The 21,590-nt window shown below is 46.3% G+C and overlaps 1 protein-coding gene across 1 annotated transcript in view; it reads left to right on the top strand.

Moving 5' to 3' along the window:
* LOC143998112 (collagen alpha-1(XXII) chain-like) overlaps window positions 1-21,590 on the top strand; it is a 393,374-nt gene that overhangs the window by 95,711 nt on the left and 276,073 nt on the right. The window contains exon 2 of the mRNA XM_077493857.1: window positions 14,901-15,047. Coding sequence (XP_077349983.1) covers window positions 14,954-15,047 — 94 coding nt within the window. The 5' untranslated portion in view covers window positions 14,901-14,953. The remainder of the gene's footprint in view (window positions 1-14,900; window positions 15,048-21,590) is intronic.

Raw genomic sequence — 21,590 nt, 5'->3', positions numbered from 1 at the left:
TGTCGCCACCAGTGCACATCTCCTCACTCAGTAAACCCCCCCCCCCCCTTAGTACCGCTGCTCCCCAGTACAACTTTCCTCCCTCAGTACAGCTCTGCCCCCCTAGTGCAGCTGCCCCCACCAGTGCAACTCTCCTTCCTCGGTACAGCTCCCCCCCCTTAATACAGCTGCCCCCAGTACAGCTCTCCCCCTTAGTACAGCTGCAACCCCCAGTACAACTCTCTTCCCTCAGTACAGCTCTGCCCCTTAGTACAGCTGCCCCCACCAGTGCAACTCTCCTTCCTCTGTACAGCTCTCCCACCCCCTTAGTACAGCTGCCCCCCCCCCCATTACAACTCTCCTCCCTCAGTACAGCTATCCCCCCTTAGTACAGCTGCTCCCCAGTACAACTGTCCTCCCTCAGTACAGCTCTGCCCCCCAAGTACAGCTGTCGCCACCAGTGCACATCTCACTCAGTACAGCTCTCTCCCCCCACTTAGTACAGCTGCCCCATTACACCTCTCCTCCCTCAGTACAGCTCTCCCCCCTTAGTACAGCTGCTCCCCAGTACAACTGTCTTCCCTCAGTACAGCTCTGCCCCCTAGTACAGCTGTCGCCACCAGTGCGCATCTCCTCACTCAGTACAGCTCCCCCCCCCCTTAGTACAGCTGCTCCCCAGTACAACTGTCCTCCCTCAGTACAGCTCTGCCCCCCTAGTACAGCTGCCCCCCACCAGTGCAACTCTCCTTCCTTGGTACAGCTCCCCCCTTAGTACAGCTGCCCCCCATTACAACTCTCCTCCATCAATACAGCTCTCCCCCCTTAGTACAACTGCTTCCCAGTACAACTGTCCTCCCTCAGTACAGCTCTGCCCCCCTAGTACAACTGTCACCACCAGTGCAACTCTCCTCCCGCAGTACAGCTCTCACTCTTTAGTACAGCTGCCCCCCCCCATTACAACTCGCCTCCCTCAGTACAGCTCTCCCCCCTTAATACAGCTGCCCCCAGTACAGCTCCCCCCCTTAGTACAGCTGCAACCCCCAGTACAACTCTCCTCCCTCAGTACAGCTCTGCCCCCTTAGTACAGCTGCCCCCACCAGTGCAACTCTCCTTCCTCTGTACAGCTCTCCCACCCCTTAGTACAGCTGCCCCCCATTACAACTTTCCTCTCTCAGTACAGCTCCCCCCTCCTTAGTACAGCTGCTCCCCAGTACAACTGTCCTCCCTCAGTACAGCTCTGCCCCCCTAGTACAGCTGTCGCCACCAGTGCACATCTCCTCCCTCAGTAGAGCTCTCCCCCCTTAGTACAGCTGGTCCCCAGTACAACTGTCCTCCCTCAGTACAGCTCTGCCCCCCTAGTACAGCTGTCACCACCAGTGCACATCTCCTCCCTCAGTACAGCTCTCCCCCCTTAGTACAGCTGTTCCCTAGTACGACTGTCCTCCCTCAGTACAGCTCTGCCCCTCTAGCACAGCTGTCGCCACCAGTGTAACTCTCCTCCCTCCGTACAGCTCTCCCCCCTTAATACAGCTGCCCCCAGTACAACTCTCCTCCCTCAGTACAGCTCTCGCCTCTTAGTAGAGCCACTCCCCCCAGTACAACTCCCCTCCCTCAGTACAGCTCTCTGTCAGAGACCAGGAATCAGACAGAGACAGAAGTACAGTTAATCACACTTGTTTAATAATAATAAAAAGGTAAACAGAGTAAGCGTAGTCAATACATAGCCAGAGTTCAGTAACCAGATCGGGTAGTCAGCCAACGCCAATGTCAGAGAGCCAGAGATCAACGTAGTAGTACAGCAAGCAGAATCAGGATCCAGAAGGGACATCAGCCAAGCAAGTCTTCAACAGGGACGCAGGAAAAAGTCTCTGAGATGTGACCAAAGGTGAAGGCAGATATGAAGTGAGCTGGATGGCTTTAAGTAGCCAGGACTGACGAGCAGGATACCATCAACAGCTGAATCACTGTGGAGAGAAAGGAGCTGGCAATTAGCCGACAGCTGAGCGGCCAGTTTAGAGAAGGAAGGGCTGAGCCCAGTCCTGACACTCTCCTCCCTTAGCACCAGCTGCTCCGCTGCACCTTGGATGCTCTGGTGTGTTGGTCCCTCTATACCCCCCCAACTACGTCCCCATAGATAGGAGACATAGAGGAAAATAATTTACTCAACACCACTAAGATCCACTCAGTATAGTTCTCCCCCCTTAGTAGGGGGGAGACCTAAGGGGGCAGCAGCTGGACTGATGGAGGAGAGTTGTAATGGGGAGGGAGCTGTACTAGGGGGAGAGCTGTACTGAGGGAGGAACATTGTACTGGGAGGGGGGGCAGCTGTACTATGTTGGGAGACCTGTACTGGGGGAGGAGAGTTGTATTGGGGGGCAGCTGTACTAAGGGGAGAGAGTTGTGCTGAGGGAGATTTGTAAGGGGGGCAGCTGTACTAAGAAGGGAGAGCTGTACTGAGAGAGAAGAGTTGTACTGGTGGGGGCAGCTGTAATAAGGGGGAGAGCTGTACTGAGGGATGAGAGTTGTACTGGTGGGGGGAGCAACTGTACGAAGGGGGAGAGCTATACTGACTGAGGAGAGTTGTACTGGTGGGGGGGGCAGGTGTACTAAGTGGGGAGACCTGTACTGAACCGATCTGTGTTGTTGAGTAAATTATTTTCCTCTAAGTCCCCAAGGTTGACTCCCCCCCCCCCCCCTCAGGGGCATAGGTGAGAGAGCTGTACTGGAGGAAGAGAGTTGGACTGGGGGGGGCATCTGTACTTAGGGGGAGAGCTGTACTGAGGGAGGAGTATTGTACTGGGGGGAGCTGTACTAAGGGGGAGAGCTGTACTGAGGGAGGAGCGCTGTACTGGGGGGGAGCTGTACTAAGGGGGAGAGATGTACTGAGGGAGGAGCATTGTACTGGGATGGGAGGCAGCTGTACTAAGGGGTGGGACCTGTACTGAGGGAGGAGAGTTGTACGGAGGGGGGCAGCTGTACTAAGGGGGAGAGCTGTACTGAGGGAGGAGATTTGTAATGTGGGGGCAGCGGTACTAAGAAGGGAGAGCTGTACTGAGGGAGGAGAGATGTAATGAGGCCAGCTGTACTAAGGGGGAGAGCTGTATTGAGGGAGAAGTGTTGTACTGGGAGGGGGGCAGCTGTACTGAGGGAGGAGATTTGTAATGGGCGGGGAAAGCTGTAGTAAGGGGGGAGAGCTGTACTGAGAGAGGAAAGTTGTACTAGTGGGGGCAGCTGTACTAAGGGGGCAGACAACTCTTATCCCTCAGTACAGCTTTCCTCCTTAGTACAGCTTCCCCCTCAGTACAACTCTGCTCCCTTAGTACAGTTCTGTCCCCTTAGCACAGCTGCCCCCACCAGTACAACTCTCCTCTCTCAGTACAGCTCTCCCCCCTTAACATCAGCTGCTCCGCTGCGCCTTGGATGCTCTGGTGTGTTGGTCTCCCCTATACCCCCCCTTATCTATGCTCCTGAGGTTATGATGGTGACCAACAAGCCTGAAAGCTGGCCCAATGTCAATATAGAATGATGCTCATAGCTTTACCCTCTATATTAAAATTAGGAATACACACCCTATTTTTAGGATTAGTGATGGCAATGAGACAAGACGATATCATCTTTTAAAAGGCTCTGCCGTGCTTAACACTGGTTTACTAGAGGGCTTTGTGGTTCCTTTATCTTCTCTGTAACTCATCCGGTTACACTGCACCCCCTCATTAATCTCTCAGTGCAGATTTCCGTAAAGAACATTTTTTGGTCACCTATGACATGGGCTGATTAGGACATCATGAAAGGGATCCTCTATTTTGGGTGATGTCACATAGCTCTGCAGAGTCCTTTTTCCATGTAAAATTAGAAACAAGATCTCCTGAGGTCATTTCCACCCCTTGCTTTGAAGATGAGCTCATGTTTATCATTTTGGCTTTGACTAAAATATACACCAGGGTGATAAAACAAAGACTCGCGTATAAGGTTACTTTGTAAGAGGGTTTTTTTTTTTCTTCAACCTTCTTTGCTATCTAAAATACTTTTTTTGGAGAAATGTATTAATAGAGACCAACCAACACTGCTACGGGTCTGGCACTGTTTTAGTTTTACATTCAATTTAGTATTTTTTTTTCTTCAACTTCCTAAAAAAGAAGGGTTTTGATCTCACAACTTAGTTACAGTAAACTTGGTGTTAAAGCAGGAAAATCTAAATTATATATACACTATATATTGAGTTGGCCCACCCTTTGCAGCTATAAAAGCTTCAACTCTTCTGGGAAGGCCGTCCACAAGGTTTAGGAGTGTGTCTATGGGAATGTTTGACCATTCTTCCAGAAGCGCATTTGTGGGGTGAGGCACTGATGTTGAACAAGAAGGCCTGGCTCACAGTCTCCGCTCTAATTCATCCCAAAGGAGTTCTATCGGGTTGAGGTCAGGACTCTCCACCCCAGACTTGCTCATCCATGTCTTTATGTACTTTGCTTTGTGCACTGGCGCGTAATCATGTTGGAACAGGACGAGGCCATCCCCAAACTGTTCCCACAAAATTGGGACTATGAAATTGTCCAAAATGTCTTGGTATGCTGACGCCTTAAGCCCTTGTACACACGGTAAGAGATTCCGACGGAATGTGTCCGATCGGACCGTTTTGTCGGATAACCCGACTATGTGTGGACTGTTTCTGTCGGAATATCCAACGGACCAGGTTTTCCAACTTGCCGGTAAAATTTTCCGACAACATGATCCGATCGGACTTTGTCCGATCATGTGTAGAGAATTCCGATCGGACAAAGTGCCACGCATGCTCAGATCAAATCCCTACACCAAAGCTATTGGCTACTAGCCTGAACGTAGTCCCGTCGTAACGAAATAACGTCATCACGTTCTGAACGATCGGATTTTCCGACAACTTTGTCCGACCGCGTGTATGCAACAGTTTCGGACAAAATCCGTCTGAAAAAAATCAGACGGATTTGGTTGTCGGAATGTCCGACCGTGTGTACAAGGGCTAAGAGTTCCCTTCACTGGAACTAAGCGGCCAAGCCCAACCCCTGAAAAACAACCCCCACACCATAATCGCCCCCTCCACCAAATGATTTGGAGGGGTGGCCCAACCAATACTTATGGCATAATAGTGTGGATGAGCGAGTAGGTAGTAGTAGTAGTAGTAGGTAGTTTAGCGTAGTTTAGTTTCTGATGGCAGAAAAAATGACCAAGTGGTCCATTGAGTCTGTCTCCATTGTTTAAGATATATTTTGTAAGGGTAGTTTAGTTAATTTGATTTATTTTATTTTATTAATTTTTTTCCTTTTTTTTTTGTCTATTTGATTGTTATTTGTGTACTGTTGCTTATATATATATAGCTATCTATATATACAATATATATATATATATAGCTATCTATATATACATATATATATATATATATATATATATATATATATATATATATATATAGATCTATCTATTATATATATATATATATATATATATATATATATATATATATATATATATATATATATATAGATAGATCTAGAACTATATATATATATATATATATATATAAATAAATAGATAGATATTATATATATATATATAAATAGATAGATATTATATATATATATAATTTCAATTTTTTATTTTTTTTTATATAGACTTCTGTCTTTTCACCTTTCTTTTCTTTTTCTATATTGCACCTCCCAAATCAGGACCTGCATGGACCCCATGCTCTCTGAAATCCCCATTTTAAATTCTTACAATTCTAACATTTATGAAAGGAAACAACAACATTGTGCCACAGAATTTTTTTGTGTCAGTGCACTAAATAAACGATATGTAAAATAGATTAAAAATATTTTATTATAAATATCTTACAATCAGTCCAAGGTTGTGGAAAAGTATGCAGTAATTGAAGGTACAGTTTATACAAATAAATATAAGAATAAATATACTGCATACATTCCTATACGACAATCCACTGCTCAGCACAAATATTTTCACTAAGCTAAACAATATGTTTTATTCATTAGAAAAGTAGATGGTAAACAACAGTGAGATGCAGATAGCATTTGACAACCTTCCCAGATCCCAATCGGCTTCATCAGGAAGTATAGAAAAATATATTCTGTACAGCAAACAAACATGCAAGGAACCATAACTCAATATATTTCCAGGGGGGAGTTTTCAAGGAATATTAGAGAAGGGATACAAGTGCAGTCGAGTCCTAACATTAGCTACAGTATTTGCTGGATAGCATTACCATTGCAGATCTCAATTCACATCTGAAAATGTTTATTTGGATTAGATGGAAAGTATGGGGATGGTAATGTTATGTATATGAAATGCTGAGCTGCTGAAACAAATTGTTTTATTAAGGGCAGTGTATAGTGTTTTTTTTTTTTAATACATGTATTTGTTTATTTATTTATAATAGGCATTTATATCGCGCCAACAATTTACACATCGCTTTACATATTGTACAGTCACGTATACAGTATGTTACATATATTTTCCCCCTTTTATTTATTTATTTATTAAAATGAGAAATTTAGTGCTCTGGTTAGTTTTTCATATGTTTTCTGTATCTCGTTTGCTCTTTCTGGTGTGTATAGACTTCAGTAGCTCAAGCTAGTGAGTCTGGACAATAACTACTGTTGGCCTGTCTCTTTAGGGTAACCCATAGTGCTCTGGCAATCATTTGTTAGGTGTTCAATGGTATTTGTAAAACACATATATATATATATATATATATATATATATATATATATATAGCTCCTGCTGCTGGTGAGCGTTCTGTGATGTTTTCTGTATCTTGTTTGCTCTTCCTGGTTTGTATAGACTTCAGTAGCTCAAGCTGAAATTTACACCCACACTAGTGACTCCAAACAATAACTACCGCTGGCCTGTCTCTTTAGGCTAACCCATAGTGCTCTGGCAATCATTTGTCAGGTGTTAAATGGTATTTTTAAAAACAAATTTTATATATATATATATATATACACATACATACATACATACATACATACATACATATATATATATATATATATATATATATATATATATATATGTCTTTGTAGCTCTTGCTGCTGCTGAGCGTCCTGTGATGTTTTCTGTATCTCGTTTGCTCTTCTTGGTGTGTATAGACTTCAGTAGTAGTGATGGACGAACTTCCGACGGGACGTTTCGCGAACGCGAAATGCGAACGGACCCAAACGTTCGCGAAACAGAACGTTCGCCGCGGGCCCCATTGACTTCAATGGGAGGCGAACTTTGCAAACCTTCATGTCGAATTTGCGGCCACGTGGTAATTATTAGGGGGTAAAACGTAGTCCCACCATCTGGACAATGACATAATACATGTATGAGGTGAATTTGGGATCGATAACTACAAGCATTTTTATTTTATTTGGGAAATTGTTCTAACAATTCAGGACTATGGAGCTAATGAAGGCAATGGAGGAGAGGGAAGGTCAGGGACCAGGGTAGGCAAAGAAGAGGGTGCAGGAGATGATCACCAGCAGCGTGACATACCGGAATGACACATGCACCGTGATAGAGGCATCTGACAGCAGCACCGTAATACAGAGCACTGACAGCAGCACCGTGACATACAGCGCTGACAGCAGCACCGTGACATACAGCGCTGACAGCAGCACCGTGACATACAGCGCTGACAGCAGCACCGTGACATACAGCGCTGACAGCAGCACCGTGACATACAGCGCTGACAGCAGCACCGTGACATACAGCGCTGACAGCAGCACCGTGACATACAGCGCTGACAGCAGCACCGTGACATACAGCGCTGACAGCAGCACCGTGACATACAGCGCTGACAGCAGCACCGTGACATACAGCGCTGACAGCAGCACCGTGACATACAGCGCTGACAGCAGCACCGTGACATACAGCGCTGACAGCAGCACCGTGACATACAGCACTGACAGCAGCACCGTAAGCAGCCCCAGGAGGAAGTCAGCACAGCACAGGGATGGTGTGATCCCCTCATAATAAGAACCCCCAGGAGGAAGTCAGCACAGCACAGGGATAGTGTGATCCCTTCATAATAAGAACCCCCAGGAGGAAGTCAGCACAGCACAGGGATATCATAAGCAGCCCCAGTAGAAATATGACACCGCTCAACCTCTTCAAAGAGGAGGGTAGGGGCATATAGTACGGTGTGCTTTTTTGGGTCAAGGAAGTGAGCCAAATGAATTAAGAAGGTCTGTGTGCTTGATTAAAAAAATAGTTTATAGACATATACATGGTCTACTGGTCACATGTGTTGAATTCCTCCGAGATCCATGCCTCATTCATTTTTAGAAATGTGAGGTAGTTAACACTGTGGTGAGCTAGGCGAGTACGCTTATCGGTCACAATCCCCCCTGCTGCGCTGAACGTCCTTTCGGACAGGACACTGGATGAGGGGCAAGCCAACAGTTCGATTGCAAATTGGGCAAGCTCTGGCCAGAGGTCAAGCCTGCCCACCCAGTAGTCTAGGGGTTCATCACTCCTCAGAGCGTCCACATCGGCCGTTAACCCAATGTAGTCGGACACCTGACGGTCTAGGCGTTCCCTGATGCTGGATCCGGATGACACCTGTCGATGGGTCGGCTGAAAGAATGACCTCATATCCGAAGTCACCAACACATCTTCAAACCGGCCTCTTCTTGCAGGCGCTGTTGGATTGGTACCCGCAAATCCTTCTCTGGGAGTGGGAATTGCTCCTCTGCCAGCGCACGCAAAAGCAGAATGCAGCATTTCTCGAAGCAAGGCCTGGAAGTGCTGCATTCTGACAGCCCTCTGCGACGGCGGTAACATTTCCGCCATTTTGTGTTTGTACCGGGGGTCTAAGTACGTTGCCACCCAGTACTGGTCCTTGACCCTCATGCTTTTTATACGGGGGTCCCTATTAAAACACTGGAGCATGAAGGCCCCCATTTGCACTAAAGTGGAAGCGGTGTGGTGGCCTGGCTCCTGCTCATCATCCAGGATAATGTCGTCCTCTTCATTCTCCTCTCCCCATCCACGCACAACAGGGATCCCAGAAAGGTTTAAAGCATGCTCTTCTTGCTCCTGCTCATCCGCCCCGGCACCATCCTCCTCTGACTCCTCATCAGACTCCTGTTGTTGACTTGTCTCAGATAGAGTAGCCCCCCCTGGGAATTCATCCAGCATTGCGACTTCCTCATCTTCCCGCTCCTGCTCCTCCACAGCCTGATCAATGACACGACGCAATGCACGCTCCAGAAAGAAGGCATAAGGTACCATGTCACTGATGGCGCCATGGCTGCGACTGACCAGTTTGGTGATCTCCTCAAATGGCCGCAGAAGTCTGCATGTGTCGCGCATGAGCAGCCACTGGCGCGGTGAAAAAAAACCCAGCTCCCCAGAACCGTTTCTTTCGCAGAGTTCATACAGGTAGACGTTAACTGCACGTTTCTGCTGGAGCAGCCTATCAAGCATATAGAAGGTTGAGTTCCATCGCGTCGGGCAATCGCAAATAAGACGTCTGACCGGCAGATGGTGTCGCCGCTGAATGTCAGCAAGGCGAGCCATGGCCGTGTAAGATCTTCTGAAATGGGCCGAGATTTTCCTTGCCTGCCGCAAGATGTCCTGGACCCCAGGGTATTTGACAAGGAATCGCTGCACGACCAAGTTTAAGACGTGTGCCATGCACGGCACGTGCGTGATTTTGCCCTGTTTCAATGCGCTAAGCAGATTGGCACCGTTGTCACACACCACTTTACCAACTGTCAAATTGAGCGGTGTTAGCCACTCATCTGCCTGTGAACGCAAAGCTGAAAGGAGTGCCGGGCCAGTGTGGCTCTTTGCTTCCAGGCACAACAGACGCAGCACGGCATGGCAACGTCTCACCTGGCATGTGGAATAGGTTCTGGGGAGCTTGGGCGGTGCAGTGGAAGAGACGCTAGCAGCGGAAAAGGAGGAGGCAGCTGAGGAGGAGAGGGAGGAGGATGGAGTAGGAGGAGGAGAAGAAGAGTCAGGCCTGCATGCAATCCGTGGCGGTAAAACCAAATCTACACGGGTGCCACGGGTTACATGCTTGACGGCCGTCAGAAGGTTCACCCAGTGGGCAGTAAAACTGATATACCTTCCCTGCCCGTGTTTGCTAGACCACGTGTCTGTGGTCAGATGTATCTTGGCACCGACACTGTGTGCCAGAGATACATTCACTTGCCGCTGAACATGGCCATATAGCTCTGGGATGCCCTTCTCTGAGAAATACTTCCTTCCTGGGACCTTCCATTGTGGTGTTCCAATGGCCACAAATTTGCGAAAGGCCTCCGAGTCCACCAGTTTATATGGCAGTAGTTGGCGGGCTATGAGTTCTGACAAGCCAGCCGCCAACCGTTGGGCAAGAGGGTTATCCGGCATCATCATTTTTTTACGCTCAAACATTAGGCCCACGGAAGCCTGCCTTTTTGCAGAAAAATGTGAGCTTGGCGTGATGGAAGGTGGAGTGGAGGACAATTGTGAGGAGAGAGGAGAAGGAGAAGTAGAAGACGAGGCTGGACGGTGAGAGCCTGCAGTGTGGCTTTGTGTGTTCCGTTGCTCCCACTGGGCTCGGTGATGGCTGCTCATGTGCCTTCTTAAGGCGGTCGTCCCTAGGTGAGTATTGGGCTTACCGCGACTAACGCGTTGACTGCAAAGATTGCAGATGGCAACGCTATTGTCAGCAGCGGACACGTTAAAAAAAGCCCACACTGCGGAGCCATGTGCCGGTGTCCTGGGAGCGCCAGATGTGACCGTACATGGTCGATGACTCGCTCCTGATACATTTGCAGTCTGCTTTGTCCCTGCTGTGCAATGTAAGTCATTGCTGCTTCTCCTCCCTATCTGCTGGTCCATATCTCCCTCTGAACTCCCCTCCTCTTCCTCTCTTGTGGGCACCCACGTGACATCACTAGACACGTCATCATCAACGTCACCTTCCCCACCGCTATAAGTAGAGATCTCGGAGTAGGCAGCAACACCGGGGACCAACCTCCTCCTTGGGCTGATCTGGGTACTGGCGTCAGACTGCTGAGTAGCGCTTGTTGCTACCTCCTCTTCCTGATCCAATACCAAGAGTGGCTGCGCATCAGAAATGTCCTCTTGATATGGATCGGAAAATAATTCCAGTGACTCAAGCGGAAGGTATGTGGTGGTGGTGGTGGTGGTCGTGTTGTTGGTGGTAGTGTCTTTGGGGGTGCACATAGCAGAGAGTGAAGAAGAGGGTGCAGATCGAGAGGATGAGGAGGGTGCAGAAGAGTAAGGCTGAGCGAGCCACTCAACCAAGTCTGGTGCATCCTTTAAAGTAATTGAACGCACCTTCTGCAACTTCCCACTTTGGCTCAAGCCTGTTGCTCCTGCCCTACCCCTACCACCCCTGCGGAAGGGCCTGCCTCTTCCTCTGCATGTCATTTTTTAAATGACCCTGTGACAAAACTCTTAGTCCCTATACCGCTGAAGGACTGCTGCAGTATAGGTGAGCGGTCAGCAGTGGTGCACGTCAACCCTATCTATTGTGGACCTATAGCGGTCCTTACAGAACAGCAGACTGTACCGCACTCAAGCCTATGTACCGTAGCACCCTATACCAAGTTACCAGTCCTTATAAGAACTTTTGTGGACCAAGCAGGTTGTGTATTAGTGTTTAGCAGACTGTACGTCAGTCCCTATACCGCTGAAGGACTGCTGCAGTATAGGGCAGCGGTCAGCAGTGGTGCACGTCAACCCTATCTATTGTGGACCGATAGCGGTCCTTACAGAACAGCAGACTGTACCGCACTCAAGCCTATGTACCGTAGCACCCTATACCAAGTTACCAGTCCTTATAAGAACTTTTGTGGACCAAGCAGGTTGTGTATTAGTGTTTAGCAGACTGTACCTCAGTCCCTATACCGCTGAAGGACTGCTGCAGTATAGGGCAGCGGTCAGCAGTGGTGCACGTCAACCCTATCTATTGTGGACCGATAGCGGTCCTTACAGAACAGCAGACTGTACCGCACTCAAGCCTATGTACCGTAGCACCCTATACCAAGTTACCAGTCCTTATAAGAACTTTTGTGGACCAAGCAGGTTGTGTATTAGTGTTTAGCAGACTGTACGTCAGTCCCTATACCGCTGAAGGACTGCTGCAGTATAGGGCAGCGGTCAGCAGTGGTGCACGTCAACCCTATCTATTGTGGACCGATAGCGGTCCTTACAGAACAGCAGACTGTACCGCACTCAAGCCTATGTACCGTAGCACCCTATACCAAGTTACCAGTCCTTATAAGAACTTTTGTGGACCAAGCAGGTTGTGTATTAGTGTTTAGCAGACTGTACCTCAGTCCCTATACCGCTGAAGGACTGCTGCAGTATAGGGCAGCGGTCAGCAGTGGTGCACGTCAACCCTATCTATTGTGGACCGATAGCGGTCCTTACAGAACAGCAGACTGTACCGCACTCAAGCCTATGTACCGTAGCACCCTATACCAAGTTACCAGTCCTTATAAGAACTTTTGTGGACCAAGCAGGTTGTGTATTAGTGTTTAGCAGACTGTACGTCAGTCCCTATACCGCTGAAGGACTGCTGCAGTATAGGGCAGCGGTCAGCAGTGGTGCACGTCAACCCTATCTATTGTGGACCGATAGCGGTCCTTACAGAACAGCAGACTGTACCGCACTCAAGCCTATGTACCGTAGCACCCTATACCAAGTTACCAGTCCTTATAAGAACTTTTGTGGACCAAGCAGGTTGTGTATTAGTGTTTAGCAGACTGTACCTCAGTCCCTATACCGCTGAAGGACTGCTGCAGTATAGGGCAGCGGTCAGCAGTGGTGCACGTCAACCCTATCTATTGTGGACCGATAGCGGTCCTTACAGAACAGCAGACTGTACCGCACTCAAGCCTATGTACCGTAGCACCCTATACCAAGTTACCAGTCCTTATAAGAACTTTTGTGGAACAAGCAGGTTGTGTGTTAGTGATTAGCAGACTGTACGTCAGTCCCTATACCGCTGAAGGACTGCTGCAGTATAGGGCAGCGGTCAGCAGTGGTGCACGTCAACCCTATCTATTGTGGACCGATAGCGGTCCTTACAGAACAGCAGACTGTACCGCACTCAAGCCTATGTACCGTAGCACCCTATACCAAGTTACCAGTCCTTATAAGAACTTTTGTGGAACAAGTGAGTTGTGAATGTTTAGCAGACTGCAGCAGAAGGGCAGCAGTCAAGTATAATATCCTTTCTATATTTGGAAGAAAGAATATTATACATGTACAAGCCTATTACTGTACCACTGATACCAGTCCTGAAAAGAACCTTTGTGGAACTAATAATAACAGCAAGTCTTTAAAATTACCCTCACTGCCTGACAACACTGCTTCCTTCCTGTCCCTATACAAATTGGCAAAAAAAGAGAACGATTAGTGGTTACTGGAACAGCTCTTTTGTGGACCTTGATAGTAACAGCTAATGATGATGATGATGATGATGATGATGAAAGACTAATCTGGCTGTCCCTGTAGCATACACCGTCCTTTCCCTTTCTCTAAACTAACAAAAGACACTCAGGCTGCTGCAAGAATCAGCAGCACAGCAAACCTATCAACACCTAACACCTATACCAGTCCTGAAAAGAACTTTTGTGTACCAAATAGCTAGTGGTTTATCTCTCCCTACTCCACACAGGAACCTGTCCCTATCGTAACAGAAGAAAGAATGTAAAATGGCCACCGGATCGGGTGTATTTATAGGTTAGGGGGAATGTACAAGTGTCCATGTGCTGTCATGTCTCAATTGGCTGTCCTGTATCACATGATAAACGTGTCACCAAAGGTTAAAGTTCTTGTATACATTAAACACGTAAGTCCGCCGCGGCGAACGACGGAAAAAGGCGTTCGAACGTGCGGACCGCGAATGTCGGAAATTCGCCGCGAAACGACCGCCGGGCGAACCGTTCGGCCATCACTATTCAGTAGCTCAAGCTGAAATTTACACCCACACTAGTGACTCCAAACAATAAACTACTGCTGGCCTGTCTCTTTAGGCTAACCCATAGTGCTCTGGCAATCATTTGTCAGGTGTTAAATGGTATTTTTAAAAACAAATTATATATATACATACATACACACATATATATATATATATATATATATACGTCTTTGTAGCTCTTGCTGCTGCCGAGCATCCTACATCCTATGATGTTTTCTGTATCTTGTTTACTCTTCCTGGTGTGTATAGACTTCAGTAGCTCAAGCTGAAATTTACACCCACGCTAGTGACTCTGGACAATAACTACTGCTGCCCTGTCTCTTAAGGGGAACCCATAGTGCTCTGGCAATCCTTTGTCAGGTGTTAAATGGTATTTGTAAAACAAATATATATAGCTCCCGCTGCTGCCACGCGTCCTATGATGCGATGTGAAGAGCACCACCGCTGCAGACATGCATGGATCAAGATTGGACTCAGGTAAGTACTCAGGGGTGCGGGAGATGATCTTGGAATTTTTTTGGCAGAGAATTCACCTTTACAGCCACTTTAAATATAAGGAAGATTTCCTAAATATAGGAAATATATTTTTTTTTTTATTGTAAAAATAAAATTTAGTTTGACTGAGGCACCTCTTCCCACAAGACTGGTGGTCAATCTGGTGGCTGGTGTAGAATTTGGCATTGTGAATTTACTGTAATATACAGACTACAGCAACAATTTTCACTAAAGCGTGCATACAGTAAATCAAGTAGATCCGTGTGATAAAACTTTTCAAACATTGAGAAAGATGTCAAGAAAAAAAGAAAAGAAAAGAATATAATTGTTAAAATTAACTAATAAAGTGTGTAATTGAAAATTGTATGTCTTGTGGATTGACACAAATGTCTGTCCCCCAAGGAGGAACGGTAATAACTTATTTATTAATTATTATAATTTTTTTTTACAGGTGAGTATTTTAAATGATCTCATCACCCTGTACATCTGGACAGGACAGGAAGAATGCGGAAGGGCCAAGGATATCAAATAACTTCTTTAGTGCTGCTGATTCTGGTTCTGGTGTTCGGAGGTGGACACTCTGAAGCACAAAGAGCAGGTATGTCACCATAACTAGCGGGTGAAGGATCTAGGCTCAAACACTACGGTAAAATTCTGTTAAAGTGTATGCATATCTAGAAAAAAATTTTTTGATAGAGCGAGGACGAGTAAAACTCCTGCCAGGTTATTTTTTTGATACTAGAAGGCTACATCAAAGAGAGCTAACTGACTCGGGTTAGGTAGTCCGGATGAAGCAAGGCTGCCCTTCAATGGGTACCCAGAAAATCCCTCAAAGCATAAACCAGCAGAAGGAACACCACACCGCGATAGTAAATGAGTTCAAATTGCTTTAATTGTTAAAAATAAAACAACCAACATGTTTCGCCTGCCACTTCATCAGGGATAAACAGGAGAGTCTTGCTGTCACTGCCAATAAAACCGGCACAATTGACCACTGGCGCCATTGCTAATAATAACACCAGCCCTAGTGGCAGGGATTAGGGCCGCGCAGATTACTATAGCAAAGTATACTCTTTAGTCCTCTAAAGTCCTGACTAGATCTTAAAAGTATAACTAAAGGCAAAAAAAAATGTTTTAAGTTTTGCATAGAGGGAGGAGGGATTAGAACCCCTGTCAGTTTGTATTGCTGTCTGTGCCCCCGTTAGGGAGAGTCACCCTCTCTATTTGTCCTGCTTACCATCATCATTTAAAAGTGAAAGTAAAAGAAAATCCCACATTTTTGGTTGTCCCCAGAAAAATAATAGAGGGGGATCTTCCAATGGGGACACTAGTTCTGGTGACCTGGGGGTCCCCAAGAATTTCCCTTAATTTGCAGGGATTTCCTCTCACTTCCTTTTCGGCTATGGGACAGGAGGTGAAAGTAAATCTCATTGAAGCCCCACCAAAGCCTCATCGAAGGCCCATGAAGCCCCACCAAAGCCGAACTGAAGCTCCACCATAGGCTCATTTAAGCTCCACCTAAGCCTCATCAAAGCCCCACCAAAGCCTCATCGAAGCCCCACCAAGGCCTCATCGAAGCCTCGCCAAAGCCTCATCGAAGCCCCACCAAAGCCTCATTAAAGCCCCACGAAGCCTCGCCAAAGCCTCATCAAAGTCCCACCAAAGCCTCATCGAAGGCCTATGAAACCCCACCAAAGCCTCATTGAAGCTCCACCAAAGGCTCATTGAAGCTCTACCAAAGCCTCATCAAAGCCCCACCAAAGCCTCTTCGAAGCCCCACCAAAGCCCCATTGAAGCCCCACCAAAGCCTCATCGAAGGCCCATGAAGCCCCACCAAAGCCAAACTGAAGCTCCACCATAGGCTCATTTAAGCTCCACCTAAGCCTCATCGAAGCCCCACCAAGGCCTCATCGAAGCCTCGCCAAAGCCTCATCGAAGCCCCACCAAAGCCTCATTGAAGCCCCACGAAGCCTCGCCAAAGCCTCATCAAAGTCCCACCAAAGCCTCATCGAAGGCCTATGAAACCCCACCAAAGCCTCATCGAAGCTCCACCAAAGGCTCATTGAAGCTCTACCAAAGCCTCATCAAAGCCCCACCAAAGCCTCTTCGAAGCCCCCCCAAAGCCTCATTGAAGCCCCACTGAAGCACCAAGCAAACGCAAAGTGTAAACAGGACTGTAAGATAACCATTTTATTTTTATAGTGACAGGAGCTTTTTACTGGCGTCCAGAGAGTTTTAGCAAAGCATGTCTGAAGCCTTGTTTTAAAGCAAGTGTAAACTAGCCCTAAAGCGTTTTGGACTCTTTTACCATTTTGGCCTTATACTTCTTGTGTTGGTTTAGGCTTTGAGGTCATTTTCTGCTGTTTATGTACCATTGGGAAATGTTCACTTCAATTCTTGTCCCAGAGTAGAAATCTCCCAAAGTGAGGGAATTTCCTGCTTAGCTAGTTGCCCCAGGAACATTTGGAATATCTCCCGTCATGTCTAGACCTGGGGACAACTCTAACATTCTAGATTTCCCCCCCTCACTTTTTTTCTCTTTGTCATTGGTCACCAGGTCAGGTAGTGGGATGAATCCCCTCAATGGGGACACAGGTAGCAAAAATGTAAGCTGGCAGAGTTTTAACCCTTTACAATGCTATATATATATATATATATATATATATATATATATATATATATATATATATATATATATATATATATATATATATATATATATATATATGTATAAAGAAAGAAAATTCCCTTTATGATCTAAGAGGCTTCCTGACATCAGCAAGTAAATAGTGACTGCGCTTTCCTGGAGATCTGCTGATCCCTTCAACACTGACAGCATATAAAGTCTTAGGCATTCAGGCTTATTCTCCCTTTCACCAATGATCATGTGATGTAACCAAAGGTTCAGGCTTTTGACTTGACTGGCGGTAGCTTAGCGCAAACTCGCTTTACATAGGATTACCACAATATCAACTTGCGCGATTACAACTGATCCAAAACACGGCGGCAAGGCTGATAACAGGAAAAAAACCCTGGGAATCCATTTCTCCTTCGCTGAGGAGCTTACATTGGCTAACCGTAAAAAATCAGATCACATTCAAGACCCTTTGCCTCACCCACAAATGCGTGCATAGAGAAGCTCCGCAATACCTAATGGAGAAAATAAATCATTACACACCAAACCGCAGTCTTAGATCAGCCAACAAAAACCTCCTCCTCGTGCCCAAAGCCCGGTATAAATCCAAGGGGGATCGGAGATTCGCTGTCTAAGGGCCTCTGCTATGGAATGCTCTACCAATCAACATCCGCCTGGAAGAAAATCACCTGGCTTTTAGGAAAAAACTCAAGACCTTCCTTAGCAGATGATCAAAGCTCGCCACAGCGCCTAGAGGCGATTCAGTTCGCATTGTGCACTATACAAGTATTTCATTCATTCATTTATTTTCTCCAGTTAAGGATTTCAAGCTTTTCTTTGCACCCCATTTTATATTTGCACTTTATCTATTCATCTTAACCACTTCAATACTGGGCACTTTTATCCCCTTCTTGCCCAGGCCAATTTTCAGCTTTCAGTGCTGTCACACTTTGAACGAGAATTGTGCCGTCATGCAACACTATACCCATGTGACATTTTTATAATTTTTTCCCCACACAAATGGAGCTTTCTTTTGGTGGCATTTATTCACCACTTTTTTTTATATCTTGCTAAATAAAATGAAAATAAGACCAACAATATATTCAATTGCCCCATCATCTTGCCCCCATCATATTACCACCATCAAATTTCCCCCATCAAAATTCCTCGATCAAAATTCCCCCATAAAAATGCCCCATCAAAACTACCCCCATCAAAACTGCCTCCATCATATTGCCCCCATCAAAATTGCTCCCCATCATATTGCCCCCATCAAATTGCCTCTATCATATTACCACCATCAAAATGCCCCACCATATTGCCCCATCATATTACCACCAACAAATTTCCCCCATCAAAATGCCCCCATCAAAACTGCCCCCATCAAAATGCCCCCATCAAAACTGCCCCCATCAAAATGCCTCCATCAAATTGCCACTATAAAATTACCATCATCAAATTGCCCCCATCATATTACCACCATCAAAAGTGCCCCATCATATTGCCACCATCAAAATTACTCCCATCATATTGCCACCATCAAATTGTCCCCATCAAAACTGACCCCATCAAAATGTCTCCATCATATTGCCACTATCAAATTACCATCATCAAATTGCCCCCATCATATTACCACCATCAATATTGGTCCATCATACTGCCACCATCAGAATTACTCCCATCATATTGCCACCCTCAAAATAAGTCCCATCATATTGCCACCATCAAATTGCTGCCATCATATTACCACCATCAAATTGCCCCACCATATTGCCCCCATTATATTACCACCATGATCGTTTCCCCCATCAAAATGCCCCATCAAAATGCCTCCATCAAAACTGCCCCTATCAAAATGTCTCCATCATATTACCACCATCAAATTGCCACTATCAAATTGCCACCATCAAATTGCCACCATCAAAATTGGCTCATCATACTGCCATCATCAACATTTTTAGCATTTTTTTTCCCACACAAAAAGAGCTTTCTTTTGGTGGCAATTAATCACCACTGGGTTCGTTTTACATTTTGTTAAATAAAATGAAAAAAAAGACCAAAAAATATATATTAAAAAAAAGTGTTTTTCTTTGTTTCTGTTATAAAATTTTGAAAATAAATAATCTTTCTTCATAGATTAACCACTTCAATACCGGGCACTTAAACACCTTCCTGCCCAGACCAATTTTGAGCTTTCAGCGCTGTCCCACTTTGAATGACAATTGCGCGGTCATGCTACACTGTACCCAAATGAAATTTGTATCATTTTTTTTCCCACAAATAGAGCTTCCTTTTGGTGGTATTTGATCACCTCTACGGTTTTTATTTTTTGCTAAACAAATAAAAAAAATACCGAAAAATTTGGAAAAAAAAAATGTTTTTTTTTTGTTTCAGTTTCAAAACTTTGCAAATAAGTAAGTTTTCTCCTTCACTGATGGGCACTGATGGGGTTACACTGATGGGCAATGATAAGGCGGCACTGATGGGCACCGATGAGGTGGCACCAATGAAGTGGCACTGATGAGGTGGCATTGATGGACACCGATATGTGGCACTGATAGGCGGCACTGATGGGTGTCACTGATGGGCGACACGGATGGGCACTGATAGGTGGCACAACTTGGCATGGATTGGCACGGATGGGCATGGATAAGTGGCACAGGTGGGTATGGGTTAGGCGGCACAGGTGGGCATGGGTAGGCGGCACAGGTGGGCATAGGTAGGCGGCACAGGTGGGCATGGGTAGGCACTGATAGGCGGCACAGATGGGAACTGATAGGCGGCATTGTATTATAATATATTGCACTAATGGATGCCAATCAGTGCCAATCAATAATGCATGCCAATCAGTGATGCCCATTGTGGGCACTGATTGGCATCCATTATGGGCACTGATTGGCATCCATTGTGGCACTGACTAGAATCCCTGGTGGTCTAGGGTGGCATACCTTGTCCTTGGCATCCCTGGTAGTCTGGTGGCGTCCCTGGTGGTCCAGTGTGGGCATCCTCGGGGGGGCTGTGCTGATAATCGATCAGCACAGACCCCCCTGTCAGAGGAGCAGCCGATCGGCTCTCCTCTACTCGCATCTGACAGACGCGAGTGAGGAAAAGCCGATCACCGGCTTTTCCTATTTACACTGTGATCAGCCGTGATTGGACACGGCTGATCACGTGGTAAAGAGTCTCCGTCGGAGACTCTTTACCGAGATTGTAGTTGCCGGGTGTCAGACTGACACCCCGCAACAACGATCGCCGCGATGCGCGCCCCCGGCGGCTCATAATCCTGATCACATCATATGACGTCCGGTCAGGATTATGAAACCACTTTGCCGCCGTCCATTTGCTATAGGGCGGGCGGCAAGTGGTTAAGGTCAAAATGTATTCTGCTACATTTCATTGGTGAAAATAACTCAAATGAGTGTATATTATTTAGTCTGTATAAAAAAAAAAAACGATACAGTCCACAAACTATGATATAAATATCTGAAAATCGATCAATCCCATTGTACTCATTTCTTGAGGCCCGAAAACACCAGGACAGTAGACGGTCCAAGGTATTTAGTAGAAGGCACAGCAAGTTTTTGGTAGTTGTCATTTTTTGTCACAATTTTTTGGAAAATAAAGAAATGTAAAATAATAATAAAAATGCCACAAATCTATTCCCTATTTTGGCTTCCTTTCATGCCATCCGTTGTGTAGAAATGTGTTGCTAGCTGTGATTGGTTAATGTGATCATATGGTACAGACAGGGCCAATCACAGCCCATCTGCACCATGGGATTAGATTTTGTCAATCACAGCTAATCACGACAAAATAAACGGAATGAGTCAGTTTTTATTCAGAAGCGGTCATTTGGGGGGTGTTTGTACTGTCCTGGCGTTTTTGGGCCTCACAAAATGAGATTATATATATATATATATATATATATATATATATATATATATATATATATACACACACACCATAGTTTGTGGACTCTATAACTTTCCTCCAGACTAAATAATATTACACTGATTTGGGTTATTTTCACCAAAGAAATGTAAAATTGTATACTGTAACACAGTGGCGGCTGGTGGTTTTTCGTTCGGGGGGAGTGGCACCGCAGCACCTCAAACCCCCCCCCCCCCAGCTGTCTGCTGGCACTTACCCCTTTGGAGATGGGGTAACCCCTTTGGAGATGGGGAGATTGGCGGCCACATCGGGGATCGGCGGGCACACAGCATCGGGGATCCCCAGGCACACAGCGGCGGGGATCGACGGGCACATCAGGCATCGGTGGGCACACAGTGGTGAGGATCTGCGGGCACACAGTGGTGAGGATCTGCAGGCACACAGTGGCGAGGATCGGCTGGCACTTCAGGCGGGGGATCAGGCTGCGGCGGGCATCTGGCAGTGTCTCCTGTGTCCTCTTCTCTTCTGAGATCACGGCGGCTTCCGGCGTGCGTCTCTTCCCCTCCTCCAAGGTGTCCAATGGGATCGCCTTACCTTTCAGCCAATCGGGAAATG

This window comes from Lithobates pipiens, unplaced genomic scaffold, assembly GCF_037356315.1.
Source record: "Lithobates pipiens isolate NorthernLeopardFrog02 unplaced genomic scaffold, aLitPip1_a1.2 Scaffold_19, whole genome shotgun sequence".
NCBI lineage: Eukaryota > Metazoa > Chordata > Amphibia > Anura > Ranidae > Lithobates > Lithobates pipiens.
Note: the sequence above shows the minus strand (reverse complement) of the source record. Positions and strands in the feature narration are given on the sequence as shown.